At 38.8% G+C, this 26,562-nt stretch overlaps 1 protein-coding gene across 1 annotated transcript in view; it reads left to right on the forward strand.

The window, feature by feature from the left end:
- Positions 1 to 26,562, forward strand: part of LOC140234683 (probable gamma-butyrobetaine dioxygenase) — a 116,993-nt gene that overhangs the window by 46,572 nt on the left and 43,859 nt on the right. The window contains exons 10-11 of the mRNA XM_072314721.1: positions 1,481 to 1,621; positions 9,585 to 9,645. Coding sequence (XP_072170822.1) covers positions 1,481 to 1,621; positions 9,585 to 9,645 — 202 coding nt within the window. The remainder of the gene's footprint in view (positions 1 to 1,480; positions 1,622 to 9,584; positions 9,646 to 26,562) is intronic.

Here is a 26,562-nt window from a genome sequence, read left to right on the forward strand (position 1 = left end):
GCAAATTCGTCGGTGAAAACCTCCGACGAACTCGTTGATGAAACGCCCCCCAGGAGTATCTCGCTACTACGACTAGCTGGTCGGAGTTAATTGCCTGTGCGGACAAGCCTTCGGAGTATCTATGAACTTACACACCTTACGACCTAGGTAAAACTTCCTGGGTCAAATCGCAATGTTGACATTTTGCGAGTACACGTGCAATTTTAACCTAGTCGATAGCGACGAAGAAGCTAGCGCTCATGCAGAAATTTCCATCAACAAGAATGGAGAAGAATGGAGAAGACAAATGGCACTGGTAAAAAAACAATCGCATGGTCGACGTGCGCGGCGCTACCACTTCCGGAAGTTACACCGACCCTCGCGCATAAATTGCTCGAAGTTTCTTCCCACGACCGTCGTGTGACCACAGGGGTCGTGGTAGGATATGCATTAATTTGGATATTAATTACCGTGCCATAAATTTTTACTCCGACTAGAAATACGTCTGAACATGGCTTCAGCTACAACAAAAAACAAAAAACACATTTTCACCAAGTTTTCTCATATTTCCCCTGTTACGCATTTGCATACCCTGATTGTGCTATTGACCACAATTGATAGGATAAATTTGCCTATTCCATACAATGTGAAAAAGCAGATTTGACTAACCCATATAATATAACAGATGATGACTTTTGTTGTCGGGAACTTGTACCAAATGTTCCATCCTCACGGTTTGAAATGCTATTTCTGGAGGCTATAAGTCCCGAGACGAAGTCTCGGGACTTATAACCTCCCTCAATAGTATTTCAAACCCTTCAGGTGGAACATTCGGTATGTTCCCTCCCCCGCCAGTCATCATCTATATAATGTTCTACCTACCCACTCACTACTTAATGGGAAGGGTGCTTATTATGAATGAAAGTCTGGTAAATTATTTTAAACTTTTGATCACAAAATACTCCAAAGAACTCATCCTGGCAAATCGCGTCAGCCAGATAAGTTTCTCGGGAGACCATTTTGATATATTGCAAACAAATTCCAAATGGTGGAAGGTGAATATTTAGCCCTTCTGAGAACCATGTTTTACCTTTAGGTTATTGTTGAATCACTCTTGTTATCCTTTGTATTTTGTTCTTGTGTGCTGTTTCTGTAAACTGCATATCAAGATTCCTCTCTTGTGGCCTTTTTTTTAGATTTTAAAAAAAAAAAATCGTGTTGCCTTTGTGTATGACATTTCTTCCTATATGTTGTTTTTAACTTAAAATCTTAGATTTAATTGACAATCATACAGCAGTTTGCATGGTTCTGTCACCTACATTGGTTGTGCCAACTTGATATTCTAAATGTGTACTGGTGTTGCATCTTTCTGTCTTGATTTTGTTTTGCCGATTTTGTTTTTGCTTTATTTAGTTGGTTTATTTTTTGAAAAAAAAACCCATTAAATTGTGAGTGAAGAACATCCTTATTTCATGTAGCATTGATTTTTAATATTGGCCAGGTTTGATGACGTTGTGACAGGGGGAGAAAGCATCTTCCAAGATAGCTTTTACATCGCGGAGGAATTCCAGAAACGCTACCCAGAGCTCTTTGAGGTGCTGACCAGAGTACCTGCCACTTTCAAGAAGTTTCACTTTGAGAGGTGAGCTGGTTCCCAAGGTGAATTTAGCTTCTCAAAGATGGCATAAAATACTACTTGCAGATATAGATCGAGGGGGGGGGGGGAGGGAGACAGAATTATTTACATAAGGAGTGAAGCACATACAAAAACAAAAGTAGATCAATCCTACCTGTGGGATTTTACTTTGTTTGGTTTCTAAGGAGCTCACAATCAAATTTTTGTCTGCATAATCTTCCTGTTAAGTGGAACTCTCTTCTTAAAGCTTTACCAGTCAACCCAAATGTTCTCTTGACTTAGGTTAATTCACTTCCATTCAAGTTCATTTCTTTACTTGGTTGCATAATAAAAACTTTGTTCAGGTATTGTCAGCGATTGAAAACAGAAGGTAGAAAAGGTATGAAGTGACATTGTATGACCATTGCACCAAAAGCAACAGCTTGAGATTACCCAAGTTGGCCTAAATATACACGACATGCTTGATTTTGATTACTAGATTGTAGTAGAAGTGAGAGGTCAGAAGAAAGATGACAGACTAAGAGTATCAGAAATTGGTAAAAACTAGAACACTGATTGCTAATGTTCAAGTCAAATTTCTGATATTATTACTTCTGCTTTTACAAGTGACAAATTGGCATCTTCGCACCATAAGTTGACCCTTGTACGTTCATGGGCCACTCGGGTCATTATTAGCTGAGCTCACCTGAGCCAAAGGCTCAAGTGAGCTATTGCGATCATTCATCGTCTGGTGTCTAGCGTTTGTAGAGTGTCGTGTGTTAACTTCGTACATTTTCATCTTCTTGAAAATCCCATGACTGATTTTCACCAAACTTTGTAGGCACATTGTATCATCTCTAGGGGGATAGGATCTTAAAGGGGAAGTCCGGACGATTATCAGCCGTTTCCTGTGTAAAGAACAATATTTCATGAACCTATTACCCTTTTCCCGACGAGAAAAGACCATCAGATACATTTACTATGATTTTTTTTATGCCTCCGCCACGAAGTGGTGCCGGAGGCATTATGTTTTCGGGTTGTCCGTCCGTCCGTCCTTCCGTCCGTCCGTCCGTCCGTCCGTCCTTCCGTCCGTCCGTAATGAATTTTGTGGACAAGGTAACTATCGAAACCTGTTGAGGTATCCTAATGAAACTTGGCATGTATGTGTATTAGGGGGTGAAGTTGTGCCTATCAACTTTTGGGTGCACATGCTCAAGGTCAAAGGTCAAAAGGTCAAGGTCAAATACATAAAATTTCACTATTTCCACCATATCTATTGAATGCCTGAAGATATTTTCTTGAAACTTAGTGTATACATGTATTACCCAATTAAGATTCTCTGGTGAAAGTTTGGGTCATGAGGTCAAAGGTCAAAGGTCAAAAGGTCAGGGTCAAATACATAAAATTTCACTATTTCCACCATATCTATTGAATGCCTGAAGATATTTTCTTGAAACTTAGTGTATACATGTATTACCCAATTAAGATTCTCTGGTGAAAGTTTGGGTCATGAAGTCAAAGGTCAAAGGTTAAAAGGTCAAGTAAAATATTAAAACTTCTTTTTTTTCTCTGTACCTTGGAAAATTGTTCAAGGTATATTCATGGAACATAGTATATACATGTACTGACTGGAAGTGATTATCTAGAGAATGTAGGGTTCATGGGGTCAAAGGTCAGGGGTCAAAGGTCAAGTGCAAGACTTCAAAATTTTACTATTACCCTCATATTTATGCAATGCCAGCAGGGTTATTTTTTTACACTTGGTGTATGCATGTGTAACCTAATAGAAATTCTCTTTTTGCCTCAAAGGTCAAAAGGTCAAAGATCAAGTGAAAGTGCTGAACTAACTTTTTCCTCCATATCTCGGAAGTGGCTCAAGTTACCTTGAAACTTAGTACATATTATGCATGTTCTACCTGAAAGTAATTATCTTATGAATTTTAGGGTCAAGGGCCAGATGAAAATGGTAACAATTCAGAAATTGCACTTTTTCTCCACACCTGTACCTTGAAAATTACTCAATGCCTAAATGTATGAATGGGTCAAAGTCAAGTTAAAGTCCTTAAATCCCTAGATACATGCTCTCCTATTCATCCAATTAAACCTACGTCAAGGAAGGTGAACATTCAACACATTTGTGACAAACTTGTCATTCCAATATTTTGCCAATTTTGTGAAAATGTAATCACACAGTGTCCACATGTACTATCTAGACCTATTGGGAAAATCATGCATTATGGCGGAGGCATACCAGTCGCCAAAGCGACATTTCTAGTTTTAAATAAGGTAATTCTTCATGTTCGAATCCGTCGCGAGCAGCCCTTCGTACTATCTGTCCCAGTATGCATTGCACGTGACGTCACAGACTCACTTTCCTCAGCAGAGCACCGCGAGCGCAGCCCAGCTACGCATCGATCTCCCATTGCACTGCTGACTGCGGCGTGGTATCTGCATGCCTGCCGAGGTCTGCCTAGTTGGCACTACCGCAGGAGTCCGTACACTGTTTTAGGAGTGCTGTTGCCAAATGCTGTACTACTTTATTCAAATGATCTTCGGTATATATCTATATAAAATCCGTCAAAGATTAATGTAAAATAGTTGCAATGACATAACATTTTCATTTCATTGAAATATTATATGTATTGTAATACTGCCGTACTTATTAGTGTCCACCCCATCATTTACAATTCATTGGCTACTGTTGTTATCAGAGTGATCAGGCATACATTTGCATCTGCCGCTGCCAAATGCTATCCCAATCCGCGATCGTTTTTTTTTCGACTTCTGAGTGTGAACAATCTGAAATCAGTCTGTCATTTTCAGAATTATTGCCTCTCTTGTTGTCTGAGACTGTTGAGTATGTCTGACGGTGGTAAATTACGACAGTATAACTTGAACCGCGGAAGAAATGCCAGCGCCAGCTTCATCATAGTACCGCCGCCGGTAACTGCGACCAGCAGCCCTGTACACATAGCGTAATGGGACTGCGTACTGTAGCATTCAGGATCATGATAAGGTAGCATCGCGGATAAATATCAACTTAAAATCAAAATATTTCTTCAATTTGAAGACTTAACAGTAAAGTTAAAGTATTGACAACAGGCTTTGGGTAACGTTTGTTTCTGCCAATAGTCCCTTTCTGTTCAAATTGATGACTTAATGTGGCTCGGTTGAGAGGAACCTTGAAGAGCTACACTGAATTATTGACGGCCAGCACAGGCGCACACACAAAGAGACATCTCTTTGCGCACACATCACACGCACACAATCAAATCCATTGACGACCGGTTATGCACTGGCCTTCAATTCAGTGTAGCTCTCCCAGGCTCCTCTCGACCGAGTCACTAAGTCATTAATTCAAACAGAAAGGGACTATTGGCAGAACCAAGCGTTGCCCGAAGCCTGTTGTCAATACTTCAACTTCACTGGTAAATCTTCAAATTGAAGAAATTTTTCGATTTTAAGTTGATATTTAACCGCGATACTACCTTATCATGATCCTGAGTGCTACAGTGCGCAGCCCCATTACGCTATGCGTATGGGGCTGCTGGTTGCAGTTCTGCCGCCGATGGGGAGTATGACGAGGCTGGAGCTGCATCGAGTAGTATTTGTAAGTTTTGACGACAAACTTGTCAATTAAAATATTGGAGAGCCATCTTGCGCACCTTTCCCGCTCATTTTCTGGGTTCGGGATGGCAAAAAAACTCTTCTTCTGGCCATCGCCCGGTTTATTAGAACACCCAAATGCTTCACACATCGGCATTTTCGAAGTGAAGCAATAGATCATGCCACGTGCATCCGCTGCGTGGCCGGAACCACAAGCAACGCTACCGCTTGCTTGCCCCGTTGCTCAAGCAGGGCTCCCAAGCCAGCTGACGCTCCAAACAAAAAGCAATGTGATGCTAATACGTCACGCCGTCACGTGATCTTTCTCGCCGGCATACAGAAATTGAACAGTTACGATTCAAAATTAGTGATGCTAAAAAATCGATTGTGACGAGTTGGGAGGGTATTTTTCAATGAAACTTAGTCATTGTGGTCCTTGATTTATGTAGATTATGGTGAAATTTATTCAAAATCGTCCGGACTTCTCCTTTAATTTGTTCAGATGGGCACCATGCACCACTACCCTCCCCCCCCCCCCCCCCCCCCCCGCATCCAAGGCTTCAGGGGGGCCCAAACCCAGGAATTGTTAAGATCTTCTCTAGAACCAGAAGTGATAGAGCTGAATTAATGCTACAAGTTAGTACATTGATGACTGTAGTTTCAAGTTTGTTTATGGTGCATCCAGGGGTGCCCCCTTGGGGCCCTGTGGAGGAGTCCAAATAGGGGGCTGAACGGAGAAATGTACATGTACAATTGTATATGTGTGTATCACATTCATATCGGGATCAGAGTCATTATTTTCGTGAATAGCACCTGACTCGCGAAATTCGCGAAAATAAAAACCTTGCGAAATATTCGGCGTAAACAGTAATAGTCTGCAAGAATGCGTGCAAGGTGAACTTGTGGTTCTCTGGTGAGGGCCAGACCCCTGGGTCTCTTGTTTCTGGTTGGCACCAGTCCATTGTTCATGTCTCATGCAAAAGGTTGTCTTTAAAAAAAAAAAAAAGATAGATAAATAAGTTCCTTCCTCTCCCCCCATATTCTAGTATGAGTGGCTTCACCTTCTGATGGAAACATATATTTCTTTTATTTCAGCATATTGCTTTAAAAATTACATGAAAGTTTATCCATGATATGGATCTTGCGTGAAGAATGCACGTAGTTAATTCATTGAAACTCATGTTTGTAACTTTCTCTATGCAAAAAAAAAAAGAAAAAAAAAAGCAGTAGTTAATTTAAGAATTGCTAAATCTCTCTCATAAAAGTTGATCCGTCTCCTTTCCTCATCATGTTTTGTTGTCCCCCCCCCCCCCCATGACCAAGGTTTTGTAAGTCATTTGACTGCTATGGGAAGGTCACATATTGTTTGTTGTTTTTTATCTGTAAGTTACTGCTTTCCTGCCTCGCTGGATCGACAGATTTAAAAAAGGAAGGACATTCTCACATGCATCAATTGTCTACCTAGTCTAATAGGTGTCAACTCAGCTCTGGTTGCAATACCTTTAAAGGAGACCTCTGGATGACTTTCAGACTTTTACATTTGAACACCAATAGTTGGTTATACTGAGTACAGATTTTCAGAATTGCTAGTGATTGGGAGAGAAATAAGAATGTTTTCAAAATCTATAACAAATCACAAAGAGCAAGGATGATGACATGGCAGATTCACCTTAACCCCAACCAGGCCGGGCTATTTGGCCTGTTCTGTGGCCGGGGGAGGGTTAATTCAAACCCCCCCCCCCCCCCCCCCCCGAGATCTCAACCGTTGATCGCGCAATCACCCTGAAAATTGGCACATACTTGTCGCGTAATCTACCAAACTATCAAACAAAAAATTGAATTTTTCATGTTTTACATTTTATATTAATTATTTTGCATGAAATCATGAATTTTGCTCTAATTCAGAAAATAAAGCTAATGGCATCCTAATTTTTGGTGACATTATTCCTTGTAGCATTCTTAACAATGTACTTGAAAAAAAAATCAGGTATCAAAATAATTTCGTATGTATTATATTGTATTGTATTATAAATTTCTTATCTATTTCCATGTTTTTAAACCCTTTTTTGGGTTTTTTTTCCACAAATTTATTACAGAACCTATTTTATGCATGATTATGCTAAAATTAATTGATTTCAGCCATTGAAAGTGAAAATAATAATGTCTTTTTTAATAAGGTGAGAAAACTCTATTTGCATAGACTTTGTACACAAAATCACGTTTTTTAGCCATCTTCCATCTGACAAGCATGTATAAAAGGTCGTGCAGGGTCGTAACTGTATGTCCGATTTTCGCAAAAATGGTGTCATAAGATGTGCGAGACTTGAAAGTAAAAAGTCAGTGAGTGGCGCGGTAAAAAAAAAAAATCGCATGGCATAATGGTCGCAAAAAATATCAAGGGGGGTTGATTCAACCCCCCTGGCCCTTTTAGGGTTAAGAATGCATGAGTGTGGGTTCAAGGAAGCAAAACAAAAGAAGAATGCGTGCATGAATTCTACACAGGTGAACTTGTTGAGCAAGCAGTTTATTGTAGTGGAATTACACTGCAACATTTCTGAAAAATATGAGCCTCCTATGTCATTGTCATCATCTTTTTTCAGAGTAATTTGTTTCGGGTATTTTTTTATGCCTCCGCCACGAAGTGGTGCCGGAGGCATTATGTTTTCGGGTTGTCCGTCCGTCCGTCCGTCCGTCCTTCCGTCCGTCCGTCCTTCCGTCCGTCCGTCCGTCCTTCCGTCCGTCCGTAATGAATTTTGTGGACAAGGTAACTATCGAAACCTGTAGAGGTATCCTAATGAAACTTGGCATGTATGTGTATTAGGGGGTGAAGTTGTGCCTATCAACTTTTGGGTGCACATGGTCAAGGTCAAAGGTCAAAAGGTCAAGGTCAAATACATAAAATTTCACTATTTCCACCATATCTATTGAATGCCTGAAGATATTTTCTTGAAACTTAGTGTATGCATGTATTACCCAATTAAGATTCTCTGGTGAAAGTTTGGGTCATGAGGTCAAAGGTCAAAGGTCAAAAGGTCAGGGTAAAATACATAAAATTTCACTATTTCCACCATATCTATTGAATGCCTGAAGAGATTTTCTTGAAACTTAGTGTATACATGTATTACCCAATTAAGATTCTCTGGTGAAAGTTTGGGTCATGAGGTCAAAGATCAAAGGTCAAAAGGTCAAGTAAAAATATTAAAACTTCTTTTTTTTTTTCTCCGTACCTTCGAAAATTGTTCAAGGTATCTTCATGGAACATAGTATATACATGTACTGACTGGAAGTGATTATCTAGAGAATGTAGGGTTCATGGGGTCAAAGGTCAGGGGTCAAAGGTCAAGTGCAAGACTTCAAAATTTTACTATTACCCTCATATTTATGCAATGCCAGCAGGGTTATTTTTTTACACTTGGTGTATGCATGTGTAACCTAATAGAAATTCTCTGGAAAGTTTTTTTTTTTTCTTTTTGCCTCAAAGGTCAAAAGGTCAAAGATCAAGTGAAAGTGCTGAACTAACTTTTTCCTCCATATCTCGAAAGTGGCTCAAGTTACCTTGAAACTTACTACATATTATGCATGTTCTACCTGAAAGTAATTATCTTATGAATTTTAGGGTCAAGGGCCAGATGAAAATGGTAACAATTTACTATTCAATTCAGAAATTGCACTTTTTCTCCACACCTGTACCTTGAAAATTACTCAATGCCTAAATGTGTGAATGGGTCAAAGTCGAGTTAAAGTCCTTAAATCCCTAGATACATGCTCTCCTATTCATCCAATTAAACCTACGTCAAGGAAGGTGAACATTCAACACATTTGTGACAAACTTGTCATTCCATTATTTTGCCAATTTTGTGAAAATGTAATCACACAGTATCCACATGTACTATCTAGACCTATTGGGAAAATCATGCATTATGGCGGAGGCATACCAGTCGCCAAAGCGACATTTCTAGTTGAGTATTGGTTTGTCTGCTCAACGACCGCAATAAATTCCACACATCTATATATGGATCGAGCTGCGGATTTAATAACAGAAAATCATCTGGACTTCCCCTTTTGTGACTGTTAACAGCTGGATAAAATCTGCAGTGCTTGCTCTGCCAAGTATATCTAAACTCAGGTTGCAATACTTTTGATACTGTAAATGGATGTAATAAAGCTGTTGCAGTGCTCACTATGCTAAGTATGTCTAAAACTCTGGTTGCAATACTTCTAATACTGTAAACAGCTGTAATAAAGTTGTTGCACTGCTCACTATGCTAAGTATGTCTCAACTCGGGTTGCAACACCTGTAATACTGTAAGCAGCCGTAATAAAGTCTGTGCCAAGCTTGAAAGAAGGACGTCTTCAATTCAGTTTTTTTCTTTTCTTACCACAGAGCAAATCCAGCTGCTTACATCTATCAGAGGCCCCACATAAACGTGAACAGATATAATCAGGTTAGTGAGCTGTAAGTTAATAATCCCATTGATGCAAAGCCCCATCGTATGAAAGCTATGCTGTTATGGCCCAATACTGTGAAATAATTTTTACACTTTAATGATGAAGCCCGCGATGGAAATTTATCATGGGTAATAGAAAGGTAAGTTGAATCGAATTGAATTGAATTGAAATTGAATTTAGGTAACTCAAGCCCATGTTCAAAGTGACTTAAGTAAACAGATAGAAATGAAATGAATGAAAATATGTTAGGCATGTAAAAATGAAAAATATGGAAATTTACATGTACTTGCCCGATTGGGCAAGTAAAATTTTGATTGAAAAAAAACCCAACCAAAAACAAAAAAGATCCCAAAAGCAAGCCAGTTATGTGTAGAATTTGTTGAGATTAAAAAGCCAGTTTTATCTGAAAAAGCAAAGCTCACACGATCACTAACAAGTCCAGGAAACAGCAAGCATACCGCGCAAATATTGTATGGGTAAGGAGCGCAGACAGTGCATGAGTGTTGATGACCCAAAATAGCAGCATTTGGTAGCAGGCAGCTATCTTGATGTCTGTGCAGCTAGTAACAGAGCAGACTGAAAATGTGTACTGGATATTGAGATATTACGACAACGAAAGTGTGTGCGTGTATGCAGGGCAATCACTTTACGACTTGGCTGAGATTGGTATGAACACAACAACGATCGGGTGATCAGGAAAACAAAGAAGAAATTAAGTTGATTGCCATTGTTGTTCTCTGTTGATGTGTAGTTATAAGATTTAAACAATGAATCATTTAATCTTGTGTGTCAATTTGTTTTCTGGGTTGGTGATCACTAACAATGTACATATTTTACATCTTCTTTTTTTCTCTTCCTCATAGCACTGATGATTTGAATCTCATAGTGTTTTATATGTTCAAGTATATTCAATTAACGATATAAACACCATACTGAAAGTCAATAATTAGTAGATTATTCCTAATCACAGTCATGGATATCATAACCAGCTAGGCATCCTCCTCTTTAACATTTTCCTTTTAAATAGCAAAAGAAAAAATAATGAAAGATATTTTTACAGACTTTTGGGAGATGTCCATAAGAATCATCATAATGCTCATCGTTCTATTTTTGTTTCACTTTTTGGGGCAAAATACTTAGATTCATAATGAATTACAGTTCATGCAACCCCAGATCAACAATAACAAACTTCAAATATGCTATGAAAAGAATTTTCACAAGGCATATCAATCGTATGATTGTTTAATATGCCATAAAAGCTGTTTTTTCACGAGGGGATTTATTTTCATGAATTTCTGGAATCACTAAAAACACTTGAAAACATCACCATGTACAGTAAATTGACGGAGCAAGCGCCTTGGTGTCAAGTCGTGAAAGCAACATCTTGCTTAAATGTCTGTGACCGCATTTGTGAAAATATCCGTACACAAAAATAACAGCATTTACAGTATTTTGGGGTTCCAGTAGTGTGTCATCATGCCTTGTCTTGAAATAGAAACACAAAAAAGCAAAAACAAAAAAACAAAAAGGGGTCTAGACTGGCACAGAGTGATCTCTTTGAGCAGTAAACAATGAACAGAGACACACGTTGAAAGCTGCCAGCATTTATCAATGTTCTGTCTGATACAAAGAATAAATGTCATTTGTCACCCTGCATTTTTCACAAAACACAATTTGAAAACATGTCAGACTGTCACGTAGATGACTGTAAAAAAAATATGCGAACACAATTGCTTCATGTTCACCCTACAAATTTTGTTCTGTCATTGTGGAAATATTGTGGTTACATTTTTTTTTTTTTTGTATTGCATTGTTAGGTACTGCACATGTATACTGTAGGTTTGCTTGTAACCTTAATTGCAACCACAGTGGATTATTGTTTGTTGGTTTTTGTTGGTTTTTTTTCTATAGAAGTGTTCAGAAGTTCCATAGGACCTCTTTGTTTTTGGATATCTCAGCCATTTCAGAAGTGATTTTCATCAAAAATATTGTGATAACTTTTAATTCTTTGTAAAATTGTGTGCTCTTTTAATATTTCATAAACCTGGTAAATGATTTCTAATTACCTCGCAAAAAATTAAAACCTGAATCCCCATCTCAGCCAAATCAATACCATCCCTTTAAAATGAAACCTTAAAATGGCTTCCTGTATTATACACTGGTCACTTCCTCTGACTGTGGAAATTGGTTCTTGGAAAAAGATGGTGTAAATGACAACAAAATATTTCCTAGTGGTGTTGCAGAAGTAAACATAGTGGAGATAGGCAAGTAGAACCTGATCTCACTTGCAGCACTGTTTTTCTACAATTAACAACTCTGTAACGTTGCACAGTTTATTTTTGAGCAGAGATGAATGTCCACAATTCCCAGCTGACTCATATAAAAATGTCGCTGTTTTGAGGCATTCTCTACACAATAAATTAGTCAGTACCCCCAAGGAATGCGTCTGGACTAAAGACAAACTAGATCACTTCTGTGAGAAACCGGATGCGATACCACAATATTGCCACTGGCTGTCAACGTCTTATGAAACATGATCTGTGGTTTGACCATTCAAACCAGTGGTCAGATCAGTCGGACACGTTCCTCCCTGATTAGATTCTGTTGGGATTCCCAGTCAAGTATGCCACACTCAATTCGGCCCACTGGAGACTGCCAGAGGCTACATCAGGAAGTGAAACAACCACTTTGGTCAGAAGCAAAGAAAATCCCCCATCTTCAAAAGAAGGAAGAAAGAAGTATGTCTGTTTGTATGCATGTGTGTGTAGGTTACAGATAATAAAAAGTTTTGGTACCTCAAAAGTTTCCCTCAATTTCCTTGTCTTAGTTTGTGTTTCAGGTTAAAGTACCTTTCATATAACTAACACTGTGAGACTTACTCACCCCAAAGTGCTCTCATGTCTTAGTAATCATGCAATTAACTGTGACCAGCAGCCCCATACGCATAGCGACCAGCAGCCCCATACGCATTGCGTATATGGGGCTTCGCATTGTAGCATTCAGGATCATGACAGATTTACTATCGCTGGTAAATATCAACTTAAAATCCAAAAATTTCTTCAATTTGAAGACTTACCAATTAAGTTGAAGTATTGAAAACAGGCTTCGGGCAACGTTTGGTGATCACAGCCAGTGATGCGAACACATCACATGCGCACAAATTTCAAATCCATGAACGGATAAGATGTTTGTGTGTGCATGCGCTGGCCGTAGTATTCAGTGTATATAGCTCTCCCAAGGTCCTCTCGACCGAGTCACATTCATTCATCAATTCGAACAGAAAGGGACTATTGGCAGAACCAAATGTTACCCAAAACCTGTTTTCAATACTTCAACTTAATTGGTAAGTCTTCAAATTGAAGAAATTTTTGGATTTTAAGTTGACATTTACCCGCGATACTAAATCTGTCATGATCCTGAATGCTACAATGCAAAGCCCCATTATTCTATGCGTATGGGGCTGCTGGTCGCAGTTAGCTATGCGTATGAGGCTGCACACTGCTGGTCGCAGTCAGTGGTTTCGTACAATACTACCTCGCCGCCATACGGCGGCGGCTCTGGTACGAAACCATTATTGCATGATTACTAAGACATGAGAGCACTTTCGAGCGAGTAAGTCTCACAGACAACGTACATTAACCTGAAACACAAACTAAGACAAGGAAATTCAGGGAAACTTTTGAGGTACCAAAACTTTTTATTATCTTTAACATGTAGTATAAACGGACTATACTGTAAAACCAGAAATGTTCGCGCGCATTTTAATTTCAAAAATTTTGCAACGGCAAAGATTCACAAAATATGTATGTATGTATGTATATGTGTGTGTGTGTATGTGTGTATATATATATATATATATATATATGTATTATATATATATGACATACATATAGCATCCACAGTACGTATACATGAGGATCATTCTTGGTCATTTAATTTGCATATACAATGTATGTGAAGTCAACCACTATATGTGTATCTTTCCCAAGTAGGATGATTTTGCCATGCTGTTATAAATTTGTCACTATGTTAGGATTGCCTTCAGGAACTTTTGTGATTCGAACAGGTTAAATTTTGACCATTTACATCTCTTTTAATGACTTTTAGATTATTCATATTATAACTCTCTCAAAATTGAGGTCATTTGCTTTTTCCCCTGTGTGTACTGTATGTACCATATGTTTAGCGAGTCTAATTTTCCCAACAATAGAGCGAGTTGTTAAATTCTCAATGATGGAATACGGAAATTATCATCTACTTTGTTCATATACTGTATACTGCTTTCCAGTACATATATGCATTCATGCTGCATTCATGTTTGGATTAGAGTTATTTTTTTGTGTGTGTTGCTGAATTTGCCAAAAAAAAATACAAAGTTTGCAAAATTTGCAAAAATGAAACCTCACAGAATATGTGGTGTATACAGTATCACTGAAGCATTCCCTTTAATTGGATCTTGTTGGTGATGGAAATAGTGAATAGTGTGCTATTCTTGCAAAAGTAAAAGGTAGGTTAGGCCCTGCTTCTGGTTTCGCTACTTAACTGTAGAATAGCGCATGACCATGTAATAAAGGTGCGAGTTTGAATACGGAGTAGAGCGTAATACATTTAAAAGTGTTTTGCTCACACCGTGACACACTAGATGTGTGATATGTGTAGAGTAAGTTTTATGACTGTCACCAACGGACCATCAGATGTTATGGACAGCCTTTACAATTGCCGGTAACACCTTCTTTAAGGGGGTATCTCACTGAGCGGCGAAGGTTTGCGAACGTAGCGAATTTGGGATTTCGCCAGGGTTCGTAAAGGGTTGCAAAAGGTTCGTTAACAGTCGCAAGAAAGTTCGCAAATGGTTTTTATTGTCGCAAACAGTTTTTCTTGTCGCAAAGAAATTTTGAACATGTGCAAAATTTCTTTGCGAACCTTTGCGAATTTGTATTTTTGCTACCAGTTGTAAACATTCGCAAATTCGCAAACGGTCATAATATGGTGTCGCAAACATTTTTATTTGATTTGCCACTGCTAGCGAACAAGTAACCATATGGTTCCTATATAAAAGCTTCTGAAACAGACAAGGTTCCAGTCTAAGAAAGTTCTTGAAGCTCTTGACATCTCCATCATGTAATTGCTGCAAGTCTGTCCTCTGCAACAACCACTCTCTGACCCAAACAGTCTTTCTTTTCTTCTTCCTGTCTTGTTTTTCTTTATTTTATTTCTCTTATGCTGCACAATAGCTGTAGCAGCAGCCTGACAAAGCAGCTCTTCAAGGATAGCAATACCTTGAGCCTCTTCTTGGCAGAAATTTATTTCCATATACTGGAAATCCATCCAACGGTTGTCACAAGAGATCGAATTCAGTGGAAGGTTTTATGTTCGTTTTATGGGTCTGACTATATACTGGAAATCCATCCAATGGTTGTCACAAGAGATCTGAATTCAGTGGAAGGTTTTACGTTCGTTTTATGGGTCTGACTATACATAATCGCCTGGTACTTTTTTAGGTCCAAGAACATTCGCAAAATTGTCGCAAAGGATTTGCAAACAGTTGGTAATATTTGCAAAACTGTCGCTAACATTTGCTAACATTCGCTAATAGTCGCCACCTGTGTTTCGCAAACACTTTCGCAAACATTCGATGAAGTGTTGCTAATTGTCGCTAACATCACTAAAAGTCGCTAACTGTCGCTAATGGCAGAAGCGAACTTTGATTCTTCGCAAACATTCGTCAGAAAAGTTGGCGAATCTCAAATTCGCTACGTTCGCAAACGTTCGCAAACGTTCGCCGCTCAGTGAGATACCAGCTGTAATAAATGAGTGATGATGATTTAGCCAGCATGATAGAAACTTTATGGTACCCACACAAATGGATGGAGCACGATATGAGCAGCATATAGTCAGCAGCTGTTCCTATTTATACCACAGGCTGTGTTTACAGAGGAAATAGGTTTGGTTGTTGAAGCTAATTAAATTGCTTTGCCCTCTACACAATCATTCAGGTTTTTCTTCAGTGTTGGTTCAAGCAAGGAGGTTCGAGAAATGGAGTCACAACAGTCTTATTCGCTTTGATCCCATGCTCGAAGCCGCCACTCAAAAATATTTGAAGTATGTGTCAAACTGGATTTGCCGCTCAGATGCGAAGACAATTGACTCGTGTCTAATTGCATAATCACCAGCCACTTTCCAAGGAAGATATGTCTTTGTGATGGTAATTACTTTTCGCTATCCGTATACTTACAAACGATGGGCGGTAGACAATGGTAAAGGCACGGGGGTGCGCGAATATAAATTGCTCAAATATTGTGGAAATAGATATCAAAATTACTCGACTGTACGTGTCTGTACGCTAATCTGACATATTAATTTATAAAGAACTATACTTGAAGATGATACCATATTAGTTTCATTTGGTGGAAATAAGGAGAAAAGTGATAAAACCGGCTTTCCATGAGGGTAATATTTCAAACACTTTCACAAAATACAGCTCAGATTTACATTTTTGCACATATCTTGGAAAGGAATTGACTTTTGTTTTATATGCTATATCATTAGGTGCAATTTCATTGCATTTGATATATAAACGAGCAGCATATACTTGATATCATGTTAGCGTTAAAAATGAATCTTCAGATTGCTCAGAAAGATGGCGGCTTCAAGCATCGAACATCAAAGGCACAAATGCACCTGTGGAATCCTTTTGTCCATCCATAGAAAACTGACAGCTGATTGAATAATTATAGCCAGTTGTAACTCCATCTCTCGAACCTCCTTGGTTCAAGAGTATTGAATGTATTCAGGTTCAGCATAAGATGGTCCACATTGAAGAGTTTTACTGTTTGTTCAGTAACTAAAGATTTGAAAATAGTACCAGTACTGTACAGTCCTTTAACTATCTGCTCTTCTCACACATCTGCGAATACCAGCTACATTGTATTTGAACACGTGGCCATTATTGGTGGGAACGTGTTTTCCCGATGACACCCATACATGAATAAATGTTTATCTACAGACTACACATGTCTGCATGCTCCCTCTTGCGATGATTCATGTGATACATGATGTAGAGAGACCTGTCAGCACATGGCAGTCGGTTGTAAAGATGTTAATAATGCTTAGGTACTTGTCATCAGTTTCGATCAGGATGAAGCTGTGAAAGCTTTCACTGTTGTTTTAATGAAAGTCGCAGCTATCAGGGGCAAAGCATCATTTCTTTCTGCAACAGGAAGATATGAGAGCCCCCCTGGACTGGTGGTTATCACTTTTGGGGTGTTTTACAACGACCTTAGCAGGTACTTGACGTGTGAATCCCATTCATGCCTGAGTTAACTTGAGTGAAAAAAGAAAAATCAGATTGATAAGATTGTAGAAGTTTCATCAAATTCGACATTGGATGGAATAAAATTTGGAGTCAGTGAAGTTACAGTTTCACATGTTTAATAACCAAGAAATGATGTCGGTTGCAACCAGCCACACAGACAATGATGTCATCATATTACAATTGTCATTTTCTTGTATTAAAAAAAAAGAAAAAAAGAAACATTTAAAAATAATATTTCTAATCAGATATTTATGAAGTGCAACTCTCCTCTCCTCTGCACAAATGGATGCATCTTATTGAACTCTCTCATTCCACAAACAAAACAAACACAAAACAATATAATGCAACTCTCTTATGGCATGTCTGATTTTGTTGAAACCTTTAGCATAAGGTTCATCTACTTTTTGATTCTTTTACTCAAAGCCATGGCCAGGTCCACCATGACTGGCATGGTACTGGCAATAATATTTACATGACAAAGTCATGCATGAATTGGTTACAGCTCGTTATTCCGAAGGTTCTGTATTCCGAAGGCTCTTTATTCCTAAGATTCGTTATTCCAAAGGTTCATTGTTCCGAATTTCATTTTCGGATTAACCAATGCTCGTAATAACGAACCTTCGGAATATCGCCACAAATTTTTGGATTAACGAACCCTCTTTCATTTTCTGATTAACGAACCTCTAGGTATAGGGAATTTGCGTGTTTCGGATTAACGACCCTTCAGAATAACGAACCTTCGGAATAACGAACAGCACCCCATGAATTAATTTGTAACTTTCCACTGATCTTAAAGTTCTGTTTCACAAAGACCCGAGTCATACATAAGTGCCCGAAAGTCATGTGCACCTTGCCACAAGGATTTTACCAGCACTTAAATGTACTAAGTCATGCATAAGTGACAGCACTGTTAAGCGGTGTCACTGTACAAATTGCCTGCTGGTGTAGATTGAGAAAGAGTGTTAACCCACTGAGGACGAACTGATTTTGCTCTGACACAAATTTCCCACAGACACCTGCCCGAGAATACTTCTGCCCCCCTCCCCCCCCCCCCCCCCCCCCCACGAAAAACAATCTGTCTGCAATATATAATACATTGCAGATACTGTGTTTTGCCTTTTGGGGCAGACGTAGTACTAGTCTTCAACAGGTTGATGCCTTCTCTGTGATCATAGCAAAGAATTTCTGTAGTTGGCTCAATGGTTAAAAAAAAAAAGAAAAGAAAAAAGAAGGTTAAAAGTAGTATAATCTTACAAGTCTGATTTTCCCTTGCTTGTTTTATTGATCTGGTGTATGTTTGTCTTGTTTGATTTTAAAGTGTGTTTTATGTGTAGGGCCTATATGTGTTTGTCTAGCTGATGAGAATCTTTTTTTCACTTTACTTTAATAGTTGCCAATTACAATTCCATTGTACTACAACAGGGTAACCATAATTACAATCATACTCTTTGCCACTTCGTACTTCTATTTTGGTTTTGACAGACTGAAAGAAATAAAGTGTAATTCATCAATACAATTTGCATTGCATGGTACTTTGATGTGATTGTCTGTATATCACTGTATGCTCAGTACTTATTATGGAGATACAGCACAGCTGTTTTCACTAAAACTACAAAATCTGTTTTATGGTGTATTGTGAAATTTCATAAAAGTAGTCGACAGTGCAGGGAGGGATTTCGAAGTGGGCATTTGTTTCTTATGCATACACATCATGATTTAAATGAATTTTGTACTTCTTGTCAGTTGATACACAGCTTTCAATTTGGAACTTTTTGTCTTGCACCAGTGATTGAGACTTGTATGCCCTTCAGGAGGAATGCAGCTAAACTAATCAGATCATTATAATAACATATTAATAGTTGCATTTCAAAACTATCATGATTGGGTATAGTGATGCATTGGTCATTGAAATTCTGTATCCAGATACATATGTTGCTATACATTGGTATTGGATGAATAAATGATTGTAAGCCAACTTTAGCAAGTCAATTCAACATCATGCAGTGCTTGCCAGATTTTATATGTGATACAGTATATTTGGTAAGCTGCAATGTTCACATGAGACATCCTAAGAGTAATGCCATTTCATGGTAGATTGATGCTGTTATTCATGATAATAATGTCTGGCCAGGTTTGTTGATCTTGATGCCCAAGTACAGGGAAATAGCAACTGGAAAATAATTCATGACCTTGTCCTCAACAACTGCATCTCCTAACAAGACTGATATTTAAAGATTGCTGACACAAGGTAACAAAAGTGAACACAAGATGGCTAATATTAGGCTATATTGGATAATCTTTTTCTCTGGCTGAAATTATAATTCCAATGATTTTAATAACATTCTTTCTTTTATCCATTGAAAAATGTGGGATGGTCCTCTAAATTCCTTGTGTAATGCAATTTCTAAGGTCTGTTTTGTGGCAACTACCACGCTAGGAGGTATAAAGAGAAGGAGTGGGAATTCCCAACCAGAACATTGCGCAATACAGAGCCTTTGCGTAGTGTTTGGTGTACCCTGGACTGCAATGTGGTAGCATTTTCCTTGGGGGGGGGGGGGGGGGGTGGTGAGGGTCTTTTAGCATTGCCAAAGAACAATGAACTGTGAGCGCAAGTGCTACAGGGAGAAAAATAGAAAGATACAAACAAAGGAATTTTGCCGACATCGCTTTAGAAGCGAAATAAATCACCTGGCAGGGTCTTAGGAAGTTAAACAGCTGACCTGGCAGAGGATAGAGGCTCAGTGTTGTTTGGACTGGACTGGACTGGACTGGACAGGGTCATATCAATTGTGCATATGCTGCGCTACTATTTATAAATGAAGACATAATAAATCCAGTGGATGACAGTATCAACTGGACTTGGAGCTGTAAACAAAATGACAACTATCCCATCATCCTGAGTTCGAGGACATGATTATAGACAGAATGCAGGGAAAAACAGTCAAACCTGTCTTAGCAACAACATGTCTATAGCGGCCACCTGCTGTATACAGCCACTAAAAGCAATTTCTTCCAAGAGAAAAAGCATATTTAAGAACCTGTCTATAGCGGCCACCTGTCTATAGTGGCCACTTATTTCATCTCCCTTGGGTGGCCACTATAGACAGGTTTACTGTAAAGTGAAGAAAGTAACTACCTGAAAGTTCACTCACTATCATGTTTGCTCCAATGAGAACACTCCTAACCTAACACAGGTCTGAGTGAGGTTGCTAAAAGTGATGGACGTAGTAATGGGTTTAAACTCCTCTCGTCATAAGGTCATAAAGTACCAGTTTATGAGGCTCAGTTGCACTGAAATCCAAAATGTGCATACATAGCATTGCTAGTGGTGGATGAAAGAGGAGCCACAGATATTATTACAAGATCTATCATAGGCAGACAAGAAATTGGTCTTTATTGAAGTAGTAGCCAGTTTTTGTCAGCACACAGACTGGGTGGTGGCAAGTTCAGGTCCAATGTTCATAGATCCCCCACTCCTTGATCAGCTCCCCATCCCACTCTCATCAGGCAAATACCATGTAGCTCTAGGCCATCCAAACACAAGAATGATCGATTTTGGGATTGCATGCAGATATAGATTTTATTTGCAGCCATTCACACATTGGCAAAAAAAAAAAAAAAAAAAAAAATTACTTTACCACAAGTGAAGCACTTAATATCTCCAAACTTGGCATGCCGAAGCAATGATCCGGAGCATGACCTTAATAATCACCCTTACCATGGCTTAGTGCAGTTAGTTGAATTATTGTTTCTTTGTTTATTTTTTATCCATTTTGTTGTTTACCTGCTGTTCATACACACTACACAGGCCAATTAATCACAAGGATTTTTACAACAACCCAAGACGGACAAATTTTTCGTAGCAATATCAATTGTGATAGTGATTCCTTGTGTGTCCACACTTGAGAATTAGTGTGAAAGCTACAATTTTTGCTTTATATTTCACTCCCAGCCAGGAGGATGAATTTCACATTTTTTTTTTTTCTTTCTGCAGAATCGAAATATAAAGTAGTATTATATAATATATACCAAGAAACAAAATTGCCTGCTTTCATTGTCGTGTTAGTTTCATGTCTGTCACACGAAATGCGCAAAAAAAATTCCACTCTCTGTTTTTGCATTGCATTGCCAGAACTGAGATTTAACCCATTGTTAATTTGAGGTGGGTGTGAACGGATCGTCTATCAACATGTTGGCTTCAAGCAGTATACCAAGAGTACATGGAAATGGGTGTGTCGATTGAAGGATGTAGGTTAACAATAAAGACAGGCCAAAATGCCAATCTGCTATTTAGGTTACTTTGGCGTTGGCCCCAATACAGTAACAGATGAGGGTATATAAATTCCAAAGAAAGCTATGGAAAGTTTAGATATATGGTTTGATGTATTAACTTTTGCAGTTTTGTGTTGATCCCAGCAGCACAAACAACATTTGCCATAATTCTGAGCATGTTTACTTGGACTTGCATTGTTCAATTGTCCTTTTTTTAAAGGACAAGTTGGCCTTCATTAACATAAGGATTGAGAGAATGTAGCAATATTAGTAGAACACATCATTGAAAGTTTGAGGAAAATCGGACAATCCGTTCAAAAGTTATGAATTTTTGAAGTTTTTGTGCAGCAACCGCTGGATAAGAAGACTACTGCAGTGTGTGAATAACTTAGATGTCACATGCGTACAACAATATAAGGAAAATATAAAGAGAATTTCACAAAATTTCATCTTTTGAAAAAAGTACACAAATGTTATGGGTAATATTATTCCCCCTGCCTTTGGAAAGAGGCAAGTCAAGTGCTCTTTTATTATGCGTAAAAAATGAAAATATGTTGAATTTTCTTTACATTTTCTGTATACTGTTGTACGCATATGACTCACAAGCTGTAGTAGTCTCCTCATCCAGCGGTTCCAACACAAAAATTTTAAAAATTCATAACTTTTGCATCGATTGTCCAATTTTCCTCAAACTTTCACTGATGTGTTCTACTAATATTGTTGCATTCTCTCAATCCTTATGTTTATGAAGGTGAACTTGTCCTTCAAAGACAGCGCAATAGTTGAAAAAAAAAATAGAAAATTAAAAATAAAGGAGAAACAGCTATGAGGAATGATCCAATTTTTATTCAGTGGGGTGAAAAGGAAGAGAAAGTGGATAAATTTAACCTAAAGTTTACAAATTTATAACTGCTTTACAGATTGTCTGACAGAATGTTTGTCTGAGTTCTGAGAGAATTGAATCATGGTAATTGTTCTGTGAAGAAGGAAAAGGAGGAGAAGCTTGGTGAAAGAAACTTTGTGATCGAGGGAAATGGATTAAAAAAAAAAAAGACACAGTCTGTGTGATGTCGGAGGGAAGACAATTATTGGCAGTGACCTATCAGCAAGTATTTCATTCCTACCAGAGACAGGTCTGAGGTATGCCATGTCACTACTTGTATTGCACAATTCCCATGTGAGAAGAGGATCAAGACCCGCTACAACAAAAGGGTCCGAAAGTCGGGGGAGGACAATTTTTCTGAAAATGGCATAACATTATTCCCTTATTCTTTTACTTTAATTTCATATATAACACAACTCATAAAAGTACTCGGTTGCAGAGATATCGATGATTTTATTGGCGCATGTCAAGTGGTTGAGGAAAATCAGAGTTTCATGAAAAACGCCTTCAAAGTTTTCCTTCTGACACTATCATGATGAAGGGGAGGCAAGACAGTTTTCGTCGCTTGATAATAGAAGGCATGCTCCTAGAGACCTCAGCGATGTTCATTCAAGCTTAGCGCCAGCGGTCTACGCATGACCAATCAGTAAGCAGGATGCCACGCATTGACCAATAAGATCACTCCCCCATTGGATTTGCTAGGGGCTGAGTCTAGCTGCGGCGCTAAATCCAAATCTTCGGACACATTTCTGTTACGTTGAAAGTCAGAAGATCATGGCCCAGAAAAACACTCATTTCTTGCCTTTCCTTTGACCATTTAGCTTCGGAATTTCAGCAGATGATAGACAAAACATTAGACTACAAAATTATGCCAAAAACAGAAATCCGATTGCATTGACCAATTTTGATGATGCGACTTCAAACTCGATTTTCTCGGCTCAGCTGTCGCGACTTTAGGATCCTTTTGTTGCAGCGGGTCACATATAATTACATGAACACAACATTCTTAAAGCTTAAAGTTAAACACAAATTTTCGAACATAGATGATAAGCTCGGAGTATACTCTTGACCATGTTGATGCACTCAAAGAGTTAGCTGTCTGAAAGATTACTCGATAAGAACCACAAGATTTCTCAGGGTTTCTGCCCCATTCATGAGCTGCAAGTGTCCCCATCCACTCATATAGGATGCCATCGAGTGGGGGCGATGGGATAACTTAGTGACAAACTCAAAATTTAGCATGACCTTTCAGTGAACCTTATTCCCCCTTGGCTTCAGGTCAACCTTCAGAGCATGTTGTACACAACTGTATCATTGCACCGTGATCAGGTTTGTCACTAGCACTCCATGTATGTATTTCTCCTGCTTATGTGGTTGTAACCATTAAAGTGTGACTCTTGCTCCAAAGTTCAGTCTTTAAGATTAATCAGGTGTCTTGTGAATGGGTGTCATAGTTTAGGGGGCAAGATCTTATCATCAATGAATAGCTACCATCGATGATTAGCCGCCGTGTGAACGTATCTAATCATAGAGAAAAGGCGGAGAAGATAATAGCACTGTTTGGCAGCGATCAGAGCATGAAATGGAAGAGAGGAAGCAGAGGGCATTGTGGATGCCCAGAGTTTTAGAAGTGGGAAAGAGCAGTTATAGTGTGCTCTGACTGCCAATTGGCACAGAAAAACACCCTAGCATTGTACACACTGTCCAAAGTCCTTGGTACAAAAAGGGTTAAAGGCAAGGGAGAGCCCATTAAGTGCCAGAAACTATATTTTTGTGGGGAGTTTTCTCTGTCTTGTGACCTTTTTTTGCTATTCATTGGATCCCTTTGTTGTTAAAATCTAATTGTTTGTTTTGCCTGCAGATAATCAAAAGCCTCGTAATTGCTAAAAATGATATATAAGTACCGTAAAAGTGGATATTTTCGTGTGAGTAATTTTTCGCGCTCTACAGGGTAAGATGAATTTCGCATGTTTTTGATTCAGCGGACACAGGACATTAACTACTGGAACAAATGGCATGCAAAAATATTCATGTGCTTTTATTTTTGCGCTAGCTTCTGGTTGCGCAAAATGCGCAAAATTTTCCACACCGTGAAAAATTTCCTCTTTTACAGTAGTTGGCGATGTAGTTTTGACAAATAAGAGGGACGTTCATGTTTCTGAAAGTAACAAATGTTAGAAGATTCCTTTTAGATTTTGTGCAGATTTCATGAATGTCTTCACCCAATTGGCCTTGGCGAGTTCTGACAGTTGAAAGTAGAGCATTTTGCATCTTAATGATTACAAAAAGTCAACATTTGTGATAGATGAGGGCAAGAGGTCAAGAGATATAATCTATAGATAGATTGAAGAGAGAGAGAAATGGGGGGGGGGGGAACAGAAGGGTGCTTGCCTGGGAATTATTCATGAAGTTGAAAAATATTTGGTGGGAAATCCCATACATGGTTATTGGGAGAGAGCAATAACAAAGGGTAAGACACAATGTGATGTTTGTACCTGATCTGGGCTTGTCTTGGTCAGAGGCAGTGAATCACAGGAACAAAAGGCATTGATAATTTCGCAGCATTGCTTTGTTGTCGAGCCCACCGGAGGTGCGGGGAGACTAAGGGATCGCCTGCGGCGTCTGTCCGTTCGTCGTCCGTCCGTCCGTCCGTCCATCATCCGTCCGTCATCTGTCCGTAACGCTACAAAAACTTCAATAACTCTTTACTCTGGGCTTCAATTGCAATCAAACTTCGAGGGAAGAGGGGTCATACAAAGTTTCACATTTTACCATATGTGAAGGTCACTTCCAGGTCAAAGCTCACAGGCAGGGGTCAATGAACTTTAGGGCTCAATGTTAAGTTTTTATGGCGCATTTCTGTTATGGGTCATAACTTTTGATCCATAACTCCAATGGGACCAAACTTGGATGGTAGATGTCCCTTGGGGAGTGGGTGATCACCACAAGGTCAATGGTCACAAGCATGGGTCAACAAAATTTTAGAGCCCAATGTTAAGTTTTTATGGCACGTTTCTATTATGGGTCATAACTTTTGATCCATAGGTCCATTTGTGACTAAACTTGGATGGTAGATGTCCCTTGGGGAGTGGATGATCACCACAAGGTCAAAGGTCATAAGCAGGGGTCAACAAACTTTTAGAGCCCAATGTTAAGTTTTTATGGCGCGTTTCTATTTTGGGTCATAACTTTTAATCCATAACTCCATTTGTGACTAAACTTGGATGGTAGATGTCCCTTGGGAGTGGATAGTCACCACAAGGTCAATGGTCACAAGCATGGATCAGCGAACTTTTAGAGCCCAATGTTAAGTTTTTATGGCGCGTTTCTATTATGGGTCATAACTTTTGATCCATAGGTCCGTTTGTGAGCAAACTTGGATGGTAGATGTTCCTTGGGGAGTGGATGGTCACCACAAGGTCAAAGGTCACAGGCAGGGGTCAACGAACTTTAAGGGCCCAATGGTTAGTTTTTATGGCACATTTCTTTCTTGCCATGAATTTTTTTTTTCTCTGTTATATCCCATTAGCGTACAATTTCTTGTACGCGAATGGGCGAGACACATTATGGCACTTGCCTTGTTTTTTTTTTTTTGTTTATTTTGTTGAGTTTGTTTGATTTTTTAGAAGACCCAATTCTTCCTACTGAATGTGTATTCTCTTTAAAGGCATTGTTTACCATTTGCAGATGAAACAAAACCCAGCTATAGTGCTTCAAAATAGTTCCAAAATGTGAGTTAGGTTTAGAACAACCAGAGTATAAAAAACTTAATCGGTATAATCAATGTAGCTGCATGCTATATGTGTGTTTTGTTTTTTCACTCTCCTTAAACATTTGACATTTTTGAGATACGAGGTTTTGCTGCTCCAACAGCGATTTGGTATGTGTTTAGCGTAATTGCTGTGTTATGAGTTTAGACCAATGACAAGTGATTATGTCCATGATTTCTTGTTCTGAACAGGGAGGTGTAAGAAAAGGAGAGACAACTCCTGCTCTCCTTCGAAGGATGCGTGGCACCGCCGAGAAGTTATGCACTTAACTACAGGTGGAAATCAGGTGCTTTGACAAAAGAGAGCATCAATAATCGGGACTAGTGCTCTCACATCTAGAATACTTGCCCCTACTGCATTTCGCTCGCTCTCTCTCTTTCAATGTGATGGCAACAATGAATTTGTGTTCCTTGAATTGGAGCAGCGAATCAAAATGCAGTGTAAAACTGACAATTTTAACAGCAAATAGTTTAAAAGCACGCTGGAGCACACTTTAGCGGAGTACTTTATTTAAAAGATCAAAATATCCCAGATCAAAGGATAGAAAACTAACGTGCGGAAATGTGTGCATTATAGAAAAGTATTAGGTTTTTAAGAGGGCTTAATTTTCATTTCATTTTGATTGTGCATTACGAAGAAACTAGAAATACATGTTTTTAATATTGAATTCTTT

Source organism: Diadema setosum, chromosome 1, assembly GCF_964275005.1.
Source record: "Diadema setosum chromosome 1, eeDiaSeto1, whole genome shotgun sequence".
NCBI lineage: Eukaryota > Metazoa > Echinodermata > Echinoidea > Diadematoida > Diadematidae > Diadema > Diadema setosum.